Source organism: Cyprinodon variegatus, unplaced genomic scaffold, assembly GCF_000732505.1.
Source record: "Cyprinodon variegatus isolate N-32 unplaced genomic scaffold, C_variegatus-1.0 Scaffold590, whole genome shotgun sequence".
Taxonomy (NCBI): Eukaryota; Metazoa; Chordata; class Actinopteri; order Cyprinodontiformes; family Cyprinodontidae; genus Cyprinodon; species Cyprinodon variegatus.
This window is the reverse complement of record NW_015151043.1, coordinates 305,856-322,779: the sequence shown is the minus strand read 5'-3', so window position 1 is coordinate 322,779 and position 16,924 is coordinate 305,856. Positions and strand designations below refer to the sequence as shown.

General features: G+C 38.4%; 1 protein-coding gene across 7 annotated transcripts in view; it reads left to right on the top strand.

The window, feature by feature from the left end:
- Positions 1-16,924, top strand: part of wnk1 (WNK lysine deficient protein kinase 1) — a 107,872-nt gene that overhangs the window by 67,433 nt on the left and 23,515 nt on the right. For 5 of the 7 annotated variants that reach the window (XM_015392421.1, XM_015392423.1, XM_015392422.1 and 2 more), the window contains exons 10-14: positions 268-322; positions 547-740; positions 10,104-10,193; positions 10,485-10,556; positions 14,614-14,859. In XM_015392421.1, coding sequence (XP_015247907.1) covers positions 268-322; positions 547-740; positions 10,104-10,193; positions 10,485-10,556; positions 14,614-14,859 — 657 coding nt within the window. Of the gene's footprint in view, positions 1-263; positions 323-546; positions 741-4,839; positions 6,235-10,103; positions 10,194-10,484; positions 10,557-14,613; positions 14,860-16,924 lie in introns of all 7 variants that reach the window. The other 2 variants (XM_015392424.1, XM_015392419.1) reach the window with 2 other exon arrangements.

Here is a 16,924-nt window from a genome sequence, read left to right as displayed (position 1 = left end):
ACCTGAAGTGTTTTTTGTTGCTTTGAAAACAGGTATAAAAAAAACAAAAAAACCTGGTAAAGTCAGAGAAGGCTAGAAGAAAATATGCATTTATGGTACATTATCTCAAAGCAAATATATGTAAGGAATTTTATACAGGTTTGATCTCAGTACATTAACATAAAGAGCTTTTCTGATTTAATTTGAGATCATGTGACTAGAATCAAACCTGAATTGATTTGATTGTTTTTCTCATGTGTAACGTTCCAAGCTTGTGTTTTTTTCCAGTCAAAGATGGAGGATGCAGAGTCAGAACAACTTCACCACCAGCATTCTCACACATGTAAGGCTGGGAGCTGTTTATGTACCATGTAGTTTACCTTCATCTATATTTGATTGCTAAAGCTGATAAACATGTAGTAATATAGCAGGATATTATAAGTTTGATTCGGCCATATTTAATCAGAAATCAACCCAGAACTGATTCCTCTTTCTTCTCTCACTTTCTTTCACTTTGTTCTGCTGCAGTAGATTAACAGCAGATTACCTCCATGTTTTTCACTTTAGCTGAAGGCGGACTGGACAGCAGACAAGGTTCCTCGGTTTTCTCCTCCGACTCCCCCCACCTGGGTCAGCTGGCTATGTCCTACAGCTGCCCCCCGTCCTCCCAGCCCCCCTCCCAACCCCAGACCCCATACCCCCAAACTCCCTCTGCTGCGTCGCAGCAGCATCCAGGCTACTCGCAGCCACCGCAGCCAATGGTGAGTAACAGCTTTATGTAAAGGCCTCATGGCGGTCAGCTCCTGCCTGTCACTGAAATGACTCATCAGTTATTTTGGAGTGAGCTTTAGTGACAGTTTGCAGTGTTTGGAAGTGGGAATGAAGATGTTTCGGTTGTTGCATCAATAACTTTAGACTACAAATTGTTGGACTGCTCACTTATGCAACAATGGCATGGAATTTACACCCTTAAATCTAATTTTGAAGGGAAAACAAAACTTGATAACATCACCATTAAACTCATCGGTCAGGTAACAGATAGATGTTCTCTATAACAGTCAGACATTAGGTCAGTTATTTGCTTCATTTTCAGAGGACAAGTGGAAAGATTCCTCCTGCAGGGACCATTCACTTTATGTTGAGTCATATTCTTCACCCTCAAAGATTTCACTTTACACGTTTTTGTTTTGTTTTTTTACGATCACTTCTTTCCACCTCTTGCATCAACATTTGATGCCATTTTCCTTTCTTTAGAAAGGATCGCTCTTTTGTTGCGGTGCTTTGCAACATTTTCCCCAATTTTTTACAACCATGCACTACCGTGTTATAATAGATCAACACAAAGTACTATATTACAACACTTTTGCATCTAAAAATCTAAAAAGTTTTGTGTGCATTGTTATTTAGCTACCTTTACCTTTACAGTCACGATAAAGACCTGATTGATGCTTAGAAAATATATACATTTTCAGTCAGACTGCAAACATTTCAACTTCTTGTTGGGAAAAAGTAATAAAAGCAAACCTTTAAGGACTTGGAGCTACAGAAAACGTGGTTTAACAAATCTTTGACTGAGGATTTTAAAACAGATTCATCCCACAGGTTTTAGATTTTTGCTCATTTTGTTGGTTTATTGGGTAAAATCCCTGTGAAATACACAAATGCTTACAGCAACAATATAAAAAAAAACAAGAGAACTTGTGGGGAAAAAAATGTTCCTTGTTTAACTAAAGGTTTAGGGTCCAAATGTAACATAATTCATACAGTTAGATCATTTTTTTTTTTAATAATCTAATTTTCTTGCAATTATGCTGCAGATTAGTTTGATTCCTTTCCTAATGTCCCTTTCAAAGTGGCTGTTAATAAAGTTATGTGTTGCATTAAACATTATTATCTCATCCGACTTTATTCTGGACTGATTTACAAAAAAAAAAAAAGAAAAAAGAAAAGACTCTTTCTGACGCATTTGTTGAGTTTATAGATTCATTGAGTTAATAAGCCCCATTTTATCATCAAAGGTTGCTTCTTGGCGCTGGTAGAGTTTGCTAACTACTTGATGTATTGGGTTAGACCACTTCTTAATAGAGGGTTTCTGAATCCAAAACTTTCATTCTTGCTTGAAGTCAAATTTTCCACAATCTTTTAGATGTTTGTTTTTTCTCATGTTAAGTATTTGTCTTTTATTTACTCCTTTGATTACATGATCATTTATGTCCTCTCTGATTTAATCTAGTTATTGTAGAATCTTTAAAGTATTGTGTTAGAAACATGTTAAATTGTTCCTGGTGAGGTGATCTGCCTCTAATATTAGATAAAAAAATGTCTGTTTGAAAATGTTAACCTGCATTTTATTTCAGTTCAGTTTCCTTGGTTCATCCTGTTATTCTTTTGTTTCTCTTGAAGTGCTGTTTTTTATTTTATTTATATTTTTCCATGTTAATCTCACCTTCTTCCATCCCCTCTCCCTGGCCTGCAGCCTGCGTCACACGGCCGTCGAAGCCGTAGCATGTCTATTTGCGTCCCCCCTTCCTCGTACTCCTTTTCCCACGCTCCTTCGTCTGTGGCCGTTCCTCCAAAAAAGCCCGCCACGCCTCCTCCAGACCTGTCCTTCCACACCTCCACCGCCTCCCCCTGCGTGCCTCTCGCAGCTGAGAGGGACACATTCGCTGGCCGCCTCTCTAAGGCCCTGGAGACGGTGCTGCCCCTTCACTCGGGCTCCTCTCAGCCCAGGGCCAAGCAGCGGAGGGCCAGCCTGCCTGCCCTGTTCTTCACCCCTGTAGGTTCACATGTATAATCCCCCCATTGGGAGGGGAGTCAAATAGGGAAGAGAGAGAAAAAGATGAGAAACTTTTTTTTTTTTTTTTTTTTTTTTTTTATTCAATAATTGCACACTTTACAAAAATACAAACATTCGTCTCCATTGAGAAAATATTACATATAAAGGTATATATCTGTTATTGTTACCAGCAAACCAATAACAAGAATTCAACTTTTTTTTTTTTTNGCCTGCCTGCCCTGTTCTTCACCCCTGTAGGTTCACATGTATAATCCCCCCATTGGGAGGGGAGTCAAATAGGGAAGAGAGAGAAAAAGATGAGATGAGAAACTTTTTTTTTTTTTTTTTTTTTTTTCCAATTTTAGTGGAAGTTACAAACATGGATTTAATGTTTTCAGTTCATTAGTAATACGATATAAAGGTATATATCTGTTATTGTTACCAGCAAACCAATAACAAGAATTCAACTTTTTTTTTTTTTAAAGCTGCATTAAAGACTACACCAAAAAAAATTTATTTTTACTTTCTCACAAGCTGTACTTTTTAGAATTGAGCTCTTATATCAGCTTGGATGCTAACAGTTTACAGGTAAATTAGCAAAAGAAAAATAATTGCTCATAAGTTTGCATCTTAAAAATATTGAGCATCCGTTTTTTTCTTTTAGTGCTGATCCTGGGACTTTACTCCTCTGCATGTTTTAAGGCAGCACTAAACCCTGCTTTTTTTTTTTATGTTCTTTGGCTCCTCCTGCAGTCTCGGGCGGCTCCTCACACATGCAAATTCATTTACTGTTAGGGAAGTCCTCATGAGAAACCACCAACAATGTAAAGTAAAAAAAGTAAAAGAGTTAGAAAACAGATGTTCCACCATCTGATAAAATACCTGAAGGAAAAGTTTATCCTTTTAGATTTTTCTTGGATGATATAACAGAAGAAACTCTTTAAAGTCTGCCTGTAAAATCTAGTTTAATCTTTACATTTTTCTGACTGTTGGCTTCTTTAAGCTGTCTTTAAGGAAAGCTCTGTGTTTAAACCTTGAAGCTTTTTCTCTGTTTTTTATCCTGAGAAGAGATCCCTAAGGAGAAACTCTTTAAATAACACTTCATAATGTATATATATTAAATACCATGAGATATGACAACAGATTTTTAAGGAAATGGTAATCTTAAACAGACCAGAGAAGATGCTTACAGTTACAGAAGGCAGCTCTTACCACATGTCGTCGAAGTGGAATCGCAGCTAAAGAAGCATTTTATACAACTCCAGTCTGCCACATCGTCACACGTTTGGGATTTAGTTCATGCAGGTGTTATTAGGGTTTAACAGACTCGCACATCATCAATAATCCCAACACTTCAAATGTTTAGAACAAAGTTACTATTCAGTTATCCTTCAGGGAATTCCAATGTGTGTCTGAGCTGAGAAATGCCTAAAACATCTAGAGTGGGAAACCCCAGGATCATGGTGGGTCAGCACCGACTCGTTTATCTCTCTTTGACTCTCTCTCTCCCTGGAGTTGACCCTCATGTGTTCATATTGAACAAAGAGTCTGAGTGTCACGAGCCATGATCATGCTCCATGGTACAAACGTCTTGTATGAGATGCATCTACAGTCAGATTAGACATCTTATTCTAGACCAAACTGAGTGCTAAAAACAGGAAAATGTGTGATTTATTCCTCACAAGATGCTAGCTGCCTCATTTTGGTTAATCCTGTAAATAATTAGTTTTATCTGACTGAAGATACATTTGACTTCGGCACGCTTCGAGCCTTTTTGGCGTTTCCTCTTGCCTTCTCCACTTTCTCTCCAGCTCCTCTTGCTTGGTTTCTGTCTTTCTTGGTCTGCCTGTCTGTGTGCTGCAGCTCTACCTCTGTGATCCACCTGCTGTAACCAGCTTTACATCTACGCCTCACCTGATTTTGTTATTTTTTATCATTTTTAAGTAAACTTCCTGATTCAGCCTACTTGTGTTGTGACAGATTCCTTTTGTTTTGTGTAGAACTCTCGCTCCATTTCATTTGGGCCTTTTCAATGCGATTCACTTGATCTTCATGCTTAAATCGATTGTATCTCACTGTCGCAGCAGCATTCAATGCCACATCCCTACGGCGGAGGAGCGGGCGGGGGAGTCCCAAGTCTCCCAGAGCCTCCGAACATTTTCTTCCCCTCCATCGCTGAGCGTCCCATTTCCTTCTCTCCTCCACCAACCGGGCCTCCAAAGGGCTACAACACCCAGAGACGCAAGAGCACCTCCATCTTGGAGGCTCATACACGTCACTTCCAGCCAGCCTACCCCCGGTACGGAAGCACCCTGCACCCGTTTTCTGGCATGGAAACTGCAGAGGCTCCATCTCTCTTTATGGTGAACCCTGGCTTTGCAGCAGCCGCTCAGAGGCTCGGCGCTGGTGACTCTCTGCATCTCCCAGGGCAGTCCGAGCCCACTTTGTTTGGATATAAAGACATGCGAGCAGAACACGAGGAAGCAGTGAGGCGTTTGAGTCTTAATCAGGCTGCTTTGTTGGACCATTATGAAGCAATGGCGTATGCAGGGTACCCAATGACAGCCCACCAGCTGGGTCACCTGAGTTATCATCATCAGAGACAGGCAGCAGCTGCGGCGGCAGGCTTTGGCTTCGATCCTGGTCCTCCACCTCAACCGGGATTCATACACCCACACATATTGCAGAGAATCAGTGCACACAGCCCAATACCCCCACCGCTGCCCCCCATGACTCCATCCACTGGAGGGTCCATCTCATCTTCATCATCCGACAGCTGCTTCCCTCCTCAGCATGCCTCCTCATCCTCCTTCCCCATTTCTGCCCCTCCAGTAATGGCAGACGCTCCTCCTGCTGGAAGTGTTTTCGAGTTCCATATAGCTGCAGCCGCCGCCGCTGCAGCTGCAGACCCAAACCTGCTGGCGTCCAGAATTTACAGAGCTCGGCGGAGCTCTATGGACCTCCCCCTGGAGGACAGCTCTGGAACGGGATCCGGTGGTTCGGGATCGTACAGCCGCCTCCAGCCGGTCACAGAGGAGCTCTACTCCTACGTCAGCCCAGAGCTTCCAATGCCTCCTGGGAACCTCCTCCTTCACCACATTGGTTTAAGCACAAAGGACCGAAGCCCTGAACCCTCCAGCGACTCTCTGGCCTCCTCCGATGCTGGAGAGTTTCAGTCGCCACCTCCCCCGAATCTCCCTGCTCAGTTTGACTCCTCAGCCGCTCAGTCCATCCCTCGCTCCTCCTCTTCTGCACACCAAGATTCCTCAGGAGGAGTCCTCCACCAAGACCCCCAGGGACATGCACCATCCATCCAGCACTTTTTCCCTCCAGCTCTCTCCTCCGAATTCCCACCTGGTGGAGCATCATCAACTCACCTGGAGTCTCTGCAGAGTCCCTGGTCCCAGCAAGGAGGGGTGGCACCAGCCCAACCTGATATGACCTACCATGAGTCATTGCAGGCTGCTATTCCCCCTCTGGTACAGAGTTTAAACTTAGGAAACACTGGTAACCCTCTGGGTCAGTTACTAAAGGAAATCATTCACTTATTGTTTACTAAATCTTTTATTTTTTTTTATTTTTTTTAAGGGTTCCAACAGTCTTAAAAACTATAAGGTATGAAAAAAGACAATTTATATTCTATTATTTTATGAATAAATCCTTATACAATTTCAAGTTTAAAATTATAAATAGAATATGCTCACTGATTTAAAAGTTACCAGTTTGGAGACCTAAATAATCTTAGTGTGTTTGTTTTGGGATTTTTTGTTTGTTTTGTCTTTTTTCTTAATTTTTCAGATAAGTATGCCAATAGAAAAAGCTTTAAAAAGCGACGTACCACCTTCGATTTGAACCAAAATTGTCTAAAAATTTTATATTGAGGAGATAAATATAGAATAAAATCATGCTTAAATGCACACGTGAACGTACCGTTAGTTAATAGTGTATGGCAGCGTGTTTTAAAGGAAAACCAGCATTCAGTCTTTTCGAGAAGCCTGTAAGGACGCCACAGCTTCAATTTGTGGAAAACGTCTCTCTATCTAGCATTCCAGCCTTCTTTTAAGGACACAAATGGTTTTTAATAGATTCAGTGCTTGAATCTGAAAAGGCTGTTACTAAACTCTTATTTTCTCCTCACTCTAATGTATTATACTGATACCCTCCATCATCAGCTTTTATATAAAATGCCTGTTTTAGATCATTAATACCGATTGGATCTATTAATAATGATACCACCATCTCCGATTTTGACCCAAATTTCAAGATGAATCTTATCAGAAAGTGATTTTACCTTCATTTTTTTAGATGTTCTTTCTTTGTGAGGAACAACTTTTGTCTTTAACCCAACCAATAATGCTGCATCATCAGTGACGTTGTCGTACCTCCACCAAACACTGGCTTCAGCTAACGGATTTAAATGTGAGGAAAGTCTTTCTTTGACACCAGACTTTCATACTGGGTTCATCAAACTCAGTTTATTGACATTTAGAAGTAATCATCTAAGGCAGCATTTAATTTTACACATTTTTGCCCTTTTCTGTTTTACAGTTAATTTGTAGGACAGGAAAACTTTTATAGATGGTGAAAAAAATGAATTAAATAATGATCTCTGAAGCTTATAACTTTAAGATCCAATAGAAGTTGTTGAAGTTGACGTTTTTGTTCTTAAATATGAAAAAGTTTAAATAAATTAATTATGATGATAAACAATCTAGAAAGGAAATAAAGAAGATTTGTTGGAACCCAGCTTCAGCTACAAACCTATTATTTTTTTAAACAACTTTATAAAAAAATGTACCGCCTAAGGTTATAATCTGCATATAAAACAGAGGATATAAGCTTTTAATGCATTTTAATTGAATGATATTAGTAATCTGACCCAGAGGCAGTCATAAAGACCCCTGTTGTTTCCATACCCTGCTGACCCAGACCCTCCCCAGCTGATGCTTGTTATTCATCCTGTAGTCTCCTTGTGATTTTAACCCCCTACAGTCATATATCAGCACCGCAGAGAGAGTCTCACAACACCCCCACCCTCACTGCTCCTTTACACTGTAATTGTGTCTAAACATTGCTTATAAAAAGCTTGATTTAAATCGAATACAGCTCAATTATAGTTTAATAGAGAAAAGCTTGACTGTTTGACCTCAAATAGAATCCGTATTATTGGTTCTATATCTTTAACAGGTTGTTTTGGAGACTCTCTCTGGTGAACAAGCTTTAGAAACAGTCTAAGCCCCCTCTTTTATGTGTTTATTTTTTATTTTGGTTTACTTTGTCTTATTAGTAAGTAATATTTTGTCTGTATGTTCATATATGAATGTATATGGAAAAATGTGTGTTTGTGTAGGTATATTGATTCTGTGTCATACTTACATGTTGATCGTACAAATCCAAAGTCTGCTTGATCTTTTAAAAGTTTCCCAAACTTACAATTAAATATAGAATAAATATAACTATTGTTTTGTACTATAAGCTTTTAATTAGATGCATTATTGATTGTAATAATAACGAAATGCAAGACTTTGAGGATTTGTATGAACAAACACACAGAAACATACAACAAAACTGAGGGGGCTTGGTCACTATGCAGTGTAACCATGCAGAAATCCATTTCTATGTTTGATTTTTAGGTTTTATTTTGTAAATACAAAAGAGTTCGGAGATTAAAATATGTTAAACCCTTAGAATGCTGCCAAAAACACCTTTTTTCTTTTTGCATTTGCTCCAGAAACTCAGCATAGAACTATCCTTTCATTTCTATCATTCACTCATTATTGGGTTTTATTTCGCCATTCATTCTTCTTTAAAATAAAATATTCCTGTACATTTCTCAGTTATATTTGGGTCCATTGAACCTGATCGATGATTTTCTGACCGTGTTGTTAGAAGAAGGTAGGTACAGTAGCAGCAAATGGATGTGAGCGACACAAAGTCAAATACAGGAGGGGTTCATTCATCCTTTGCAGTCTGTTCATTGCTGTCCTGTAATTTTTTAGATTATGAAAGATTTAAAGTACAGTTTGGGGGAGAATTTCACAAAAGTCATCATGGACTTCAAGGTTGCATTAATTTTAGACTTTAGGGATTTAATCTTTTTTTTCCAAGGTTGAAATTAATGTACCACATAAATAGTTAATTCAATTAAAGGTCAAAAACCAGCATGGTTCAGCTCTGGAAAAGCCGTTCCATAAACTTTTTTAGCCTAATTTATCCATTCCCTTCCTTATCCCCCCACTGTAGCAGTGCTAACAAAGTGGCCTCGCAGCATGCTGCAGCCACCACCATGCATGACTATTTCTGCAGTTTCCCCAGATTTAAAAGCACCACTTCAATCCTTCCCGATATGCTACTATTGCATCCAGTAGTTGATTATTTATTTATTCTTTTATGTGACCTTAAAGTTTTTCTCTGGAAGTTAATTGGCTTTTCCATGGAGATGTAGAAAAGGGTTTCTAAATTGCACAGCGATGCTGGTATTTGAGAAAATTCCCTTTCTTAGCAGGTCTAAGCCTAAGTGGCTCCTGTGTTTTTTCTAAACTTCCTGGAGGATGTTCTTCCATTTAAAGGGAAAGGCGGAAGATCAGACAGTCGGAACATGAACAAGAACCCCAATCGCTCAGCAAAACGCAGTTTGAAAGTGGATCTAGGAGGCTAATATCAAATACCTTTAATATGTGGCCTTTATATATCAAACTTTCTTGCTGTGAATTCATTTCACCTTGAAAAGACAATGATTAAAATGCATCATTCAAAGCGTAAAACTTGAACAGATTTGTTGACCATGTCTGGGTGCTCTCCAGACTGTAACTATACCATTTCGACACAGATGTGTGGATAACTACAAACAAGGCACAATGAAAGAAGCAATCTAATCTGTAGTTAGTGTAGCATTCTGTTTTTATTAATCTCCACCCACTACTGTATACTGAGCTCTAATCACTATGTTATGTAACAGTTATTAGTGCTGCCAATCCTCTAGGGTCTTACCTGCATGTGAAGTGTCCTACTTACACCCTGCCTAACCCCAGTAATGTGCTCGTACCGTTGCTGTATTTTCATCCAGTAGATGATGCTTTAGTGTACATGTGCTGTCTTTGTGCATGTGTGCATACACAAAAAGAAAGTGATCATTAAAGAAAGGGGCAGTCTTGTGTTTGCACTCATGCTTGCTTTGGGTTTAAATCTACAAACATGCACTGATTACTTTTCTCTTTTTTTTTTTCTTGTTCTCATTTTTCTGATTTCCTATCTGCACCCTTCATCTTTTTCCATCCTGCAACATTGGATCTCCTCTTCTCGCTGTCTGTCCTTCGGTCTTTCTTTCTATGAATCTTTTTCCAAGCAGCAGGCTCAGACTCCAACTCCTAAACCAAGTTCAGGATCCCCTCTAGTCCCTGCTGCAACACAATCTGATCCTGCAGGAACGTCCCAACAGGTAAGAAAATAAAGAGATCATGAATTTCAGAGCTTTTATTGTGAAAACTACCTACAGTCAGGAAAAAAAAACTTTTTTTTTATGCTACATTTTCTTCTAACATTAATCCTTGTACCGTAATATGCCATTTTTAACCTTTTCTTTTAAATATGTGCATAAAATTGCAATCCAGTACAATATTTATGTTAGCAACTTGATTACATTTGCTAAGCAATGCATTGGTATTTTATTTTGTCCCACTAATGTCGCTATATACCTGTATTTGTTTTTTTCCATCTCATTTTATTCCAGGCTCTGTTATGTGGTCAGAGTTCTTCCCTTCAGAGTCCATCACACACAGGCCTGCAGCAGGCATCTGCACAGGTACTTATTGATTACATTTAACTGGCCCCTATGTGCCTAAACATGCACCAGCACTTAGCAGAGAGGTGTGCTGCACTTAGTGCATTGAGCATGCTCTCTATGATCACTTCTTTGCAGGAAATGTGCAAACTAATGCAATACACTAGATGGTTCTTAAGCTCCTGTCCTCAAAGGCTGGTGTATATGTATATGAACTGATTAGTTTAATAACAAGGCTACGTAGAAGATCACTGCATGCTGAAAGGTGTGTTCAGCCTTTACATCCAGAGGTTTTTAGATTAAGGACGCATCTAAAAGTAGCAAGACACCAGCAATGTAGGACAGGAGTTTGAGATCCTTTGAGTCTTACTTAGATTTTATTTAATCGTTTTGCAATTTTTGCTTACAAACATCTTGATTATCATTTTGTGACTTAGAGAATAGTTTATTTATTAAATAAGATTATAGAAAATGAGCCCTTAAATATCATTACACCTGGTAAAGATGTGGAAAAAGTTGCAAATCTTCAGACAAAGATTTCTTTTAAAAAAAGGTCTACAGTTAATGAAACAGGTAGACTACCAATTTTATTCAGGTTAAGTTCCTAAAAGTGACATTTTCATTGTATTTTGAAATGGGATTTAGTTATTCTCCCATTAAACTACAGTGGGAAACTAGTATAAATGCCAACCACACTCTACCTGCAAGAACCATTAAGTAGAGTTCATGTTTTTAAATACAGGATCTTTGATTCTCCTTCATGATGGCAGAAAGCAATACAGTAAATTTTCATTCATCAAGTTTAGATTTCTGGTTTCCAATTTTGATATGCTGGTGAATTTATCCAAACTAAAAATCCCCTTTGATTAAAGACCATTCAAAAAGTCCTTTTTCCTGTGAGCACACCTATCATTATTCATACAGTATCAGTAGAAAATGATTAGAGATGACATTTTAAAGTAACTTCATCATCGTATGTTAATGATTGCCTTAGTAAAACAGCAGTCTGTGTGTTTCCTGTTGAGAAAGAGCAGCCTTGCCTAAACTAGGAGAGGCTGACATTTCCATCCCTTACAGTTTAAAAGAACAACATCACTATTAACTAATGAAGGTTCCTCTCTCTCCCTCCTTTATTTGCATATTTATATCAACAAAAAGTACAGTTTTTTCTTAATATAAAACATGCATGTTTTGATAGCTTCCTAAATATAAAATTCTCTTGCTTCGTTTTGAAAGACCTGACTGATACTGAAAACATCTAAATTTGAGTCTTGGTAAAAGATTGGGCTGAGCTAAAAATCTTTCCATCGCATTCACCAGCTGATATCTCTGTTCATGTCTTCTAAGAACACCTAAATGTATCTACAGTGAAAGCAGAGCGAAGAGAAAGCTTTTTTAAAATCTTTTTACTCATCTTTACTGGGGGGTTTTAATTATAGCGGAGGTTTTAACATGTGGAGAAGTTTTAACATGTGCACATTAATGAGCAAATTACCTTAATAAGTAAGCAGCTTTAGTAGAATAGCAGTGAGCAGTGTGTGTGGATATAGCATATTCTGCTTCTTCTTCAGCTAACTTTTTTAATTTTTGTCTTTTGATCCTCTTGCATGCTGCTTGTGTTTCACCACTGGGTTTGTGTCGTCTTTCTGTGGTGTGTTTGTGTGTGTGTGTAGTTCTGTGATCTAAGCCCATCACCTAGTATAGAGCATCTTTATCTGTTATACCAGGCTGCCCAGCAAGCTCTGGTTAAGGTAATGTTAAAATAAGTGGGTTCATGTAAACCAGTGACTTTCCTTGTATGTTTGTGTGTCTGTGAACCTTTGAAACTAATTGCACATTTGGATCTGTTTGATGTCCTTTAAATTACCAGCAGATTCAGCTTCCATAATTGAATGAACTAACTCTTTTCATATTTGGTAGCATTTTTCTTTTATGTACCTAGGACGCTCCCCCTAACTGCTGTGATTAAAAGCATGAATAATAAATGAAGGAGTTATTTTATGTAAATGAAGTCGGGCACTATTTTCAGTATCACAACTGATAACCGTGAAAAGGTCAGTGTTGAATCACCAGGCAATGAGAAACGTGAAATGTGAGCACTTTTAAAATGGACGTTTATAATTCCTGGCTAAACTTTACACAAATTCATGTTTTATGTGTAATTTCTATGGTCTTCATTCACTTACAATGCAAGTTTCATCACAGTCACTTAAAATTGCATGCTTTTTGACCCACTGTGTGTTTGTATGTGGCAACACATGCTCAGGGGCCACAGTTACTGAAAGCCAAAGGCTCAGGGGCGAGACATCCATTCATCATTACGTGGAAAAAAAAAAAAAAAAGTTTGTTTAGAATGACTCTTTGACTTTCAAAGCTGTTTATTTTACTGCTTTAAATCAGAAATGCAATAAATATTTCAATTTGTGTAAAGAAATCACACTTGAGAATTTTCAGATCAACAATATGAAAAGCAAAAATGCGCATTATGCATTTTTAGACTTTAGACAGATTTTATTTGTCATTTTGTTTACACAAGTGTGAAACAAAAAGAAATTTCGTTTGGAAACAGCTCACTGGACAATTTCATCTTTTAAAAATGCAGCCTTGAAAAATACTAAAAATGACTGTAAATTTACAGTTCTAACTAATCTTTTTTTAATATACATATAAATAATGATAAAATATAATAAATATAATAACATACAATACAATAACCCATTCTACAAAACATTCAGCAGTCTAATGGCAGTGGGGAAGAAACTGTTGTGGAATCTGCTGGACCTGCATCCAATGCTTCGAAGTCTCTTTGTTTTGTTTTTTTTGTTTAACAAACATCAACCTGATATTTCTGACTTCTCAAATCTTTACAATAATCCGTCTGGTCTTCGTACTAGCTAAGAGAAATGCAGTAGTAGTCCGACTAATTTTAATAAGTTATAAGCTTGAACTCAGTAACGGTATAAGCTTGAAGTATATGAACTTGGCAAGACCAATCACTTTGGTTTCCCCCAGACTGAAAATCCAATATGGCTCCCTGTCTCATAATAGGGATAGATGCAGTTTAAAAATACATTTGTGAACTTGTACCATTGCTGAATGCCAACCAAAATACTCAACAGCTTCTGTTCTTCAGAGGAACTGCCACTAGCTGTGTTTCCCATTACGTATGTATACAAAACTATGTTGATATTCTAAAAATATTTTAAAGTTTCGTAACTGCTGTATTTCAATTTAATAGCAAATGCAATAATAATTGCACCTGAATACATTTGGTAAAGTGATAACTATGAAAACAAAATGGCAGATGAGATATATCTATATTTCAGCCATGGCTTTAGAGGGCGCCGTCACTCTCTGAGTATGTCCGGTCTTCTTCCTCATGTTTTTAAAAGGCAGAAAGGTCCAGTTGCCAGTTACATGACTCGAATAAAGTGTTATGCCTGCAGTTTTGCGAAATATAAAATGTTTGATACAAGTGAAAAACCACCTCATCAACTGCTATTTCAAAATTTTGGTGTTTCCATTTACCAAATTTATTTTCCTAATTACACACCAGTAAACACACCTGTTGACTTTTATTACCAATACATGGAGTCTAAAGAGAGACTGGTGTCATATTTATCTGCGTTTCTTTAAACCTGCAGCTTTGTGAGGTAATTCTGTCCTTGCTTCTCGGACAGACTGAGCTATATATGCCTTAGTGTTTGGCCCTCAGTAACTTGTTGTTTTTGGTATTGATGAAGAGCCACATATACGTGCATGCTGTATGTGTGTGCCTTTTACAGTATTTCCTGTTTGGTCTCAACTCTTTAAAGTCACTAAATAAAACCCAATGCGTTCCAGGTTTTTTTGTTTTTTTTTGCATCAAGTCTGCTCTTAATTTCCACGTTTTATATGGAGGTGGTGGTGGTGGAGTACAAATACCACGTATCCGCTCTCGCCTCATTTTAACTTCTTATCCCCTCTTGGGTTTTTTCTACCTCCTTCTGGTTCCTTTGACGTTTCCTTTGTCGTTTTCTTGATTTTCCTTCCTTCTTCTTGTTTCTGTTTTCCCCTTATCTTGGTACCGCCCTCTCAGCCCACTTTACCTCCACCAACCTCTGCCGTTCCCATGGCGACCCTCCCTTCTCCTTCAGCTCTTTCGACATCAGTTGGGCCCTCCCTCCCCTCCCCTGTGCCGATCCCTGTTGGGGTGGTGCCTACCCTCGTTCCCTCTCCTCTACCTCCTGTGCCCTCACCTGTTCCTCAGCCTTTGGCCACCGTGGTGCCAGTCATCAGTGTAATCACCACTCCTCCTGACACTCCCATGGAAGTCCTTCCAAAGGTACTGGTTCTACTCAAACCCATCAATTGGAGGTTGCGGTGATGTTCAGGTTCTAGTGAAAATAACCTCAGTATCAGATCCACTCATAGTCAGTTTCTCTGTACCCCAGTTACTTTATATAAAATACTCCTTTATCTTTACTTTCTTCAATCTAAAACTCCAACTTGTTTATTTATTTTACATTTTCTTTGATTTCTGGTCAGACTACTTCCATTCATGAAGGGTTTTAAGGTTATGTTGGGAAGGTTCTCAGTCATCCAGGTCATAGTCATTCCAAAAAAAAAATAAAAAACACACTTAGATGGGTATGGGGTATTGCAGTCTAACAAAAGAAGCCAAACGACCCCGATTCAAATTGGGCGGACTGCTTCGCCTGTTCCAATTTGCATGTTTTCAACACAAAAACATGGCTTTGTTGGGCTATAGTATAAAACCTCTAACTCAACGCTGTCCCTGACATTTTGAATTAGTTTAGTTGTATCATTCAGAACCTCATCCAACAGCTGAACAAAACCCCTCAGTATGATGGTACTGCCACCACGCTTAATTGTTTGATCCGTGTTCTCACAGTCTGAAGACATCCCATTATCTTCTCTATCCATACTTCTTATAGTTTAGGACAATATCGACTGATTATGAAGTTCTTTGGAAGTTATTGCCGTTGTCCGTGTGGAAAGCTGCTTAAATTAGCTTAAAGGTTTATATTGGACCAGGGTCTTCTTGGTAGAACGTAGGGCTGGGCAATAAAACAAAATAACTTTTTCTCGATTGAAGTATAAGACTACTGCATTAGAACAGGTCCACCCCTTTGTATGTGGAGTCGTTGAGGTTGTAGTTGGCCTGCAAAGCCCGATACTGGCCCATGCCTCTGTAAAGGGGAGTCGTTAGGGTTTTTGTTGGCCTGGCTGACCAGGCGAGATGTTTTGTCCCCTGCATGGCGATGAGGATTGAGATGATAGCGGGAAGGAATCAATTCTACTCTTGAGAGCTGAAACCTGAGTCCACCCCCTCTGTTTAAGGTTTGTTTTTAACTCTTAACATAAATGGCTTCCCTCGCATCCCTTTCAAAACATCAGTCTTCTTTGTCCAAAATGTGAACATTCTGGTACTCAAACGAGAATCCTGAGAGAGTCTGAGAATTTCCTTTTTGTTCCTAGTTTATTTACCGACTTCGCTGACTTTGTTTTTTATATGCATGTTCCTTCAGTACATCGCTAATATTTAACAGAAAAAGACAAATATCTAAATAAAACAATTTGATTTGATTTCATATCTTACTTAATGAGCTACCGAACGTTTAAACTTGACAAGTATAGTGATTGGTTTTATATCAATATATATATATCAATATCACCTTTAATGAAAAACAATATCGTGATATGTAAAAAATCCTATATCGTCCTACTAGAACGTCACCACCACTGGTTTTCTAACGTTTCCATTTCATTGAAGGTTTAGACCTTGAACAGTCCTAAGTGGGACCATTTGTGATCTGTGATCTTAAACACACAAGTCTGGTAACATAACATAATAATTCCAGTTCTAAATGAACTTGACTCAAACATTCTTTATTCATCCAAGGGAAATTAAAAGTTGTTGGAACTCGTACAGAGTTTTAAAAAGAGCTGTTGGCTTTAATTAAGAAGGATCTGCTGTAGCAGCCTGTATTATAGTGTATCTGAAAAAGCTTCTGACTGGAGACACCCTGTTGTTATATGAAGGTCTGATAAAGAGGATGGGTTGTTGCAATGTCTTTATTTTATGAACAGTCCCTGTCTCTGAGTGTGACACCCCAACAGATGTTAAGCTACAGAAGTTGATAAACTGTTGATGAAAATGAAATACTTTTGGTTTAGATGCTACATTTGACTTTGTTGATATAAATTTCAATATATCTATAAAGCAAATTTAAGGCTACAAGCTTGAAAAAACTATGATAAAGTTAGCAAACTATGAGTCAAAGTTGAAGCTAAAAAAATAAAACTAAGAAAAAGAAAACAAATGACTGTGACTGGCTGGATGTGCTCTCTTCATCCGCTGACATGCGAGCTGGCTCGGAGCTCGT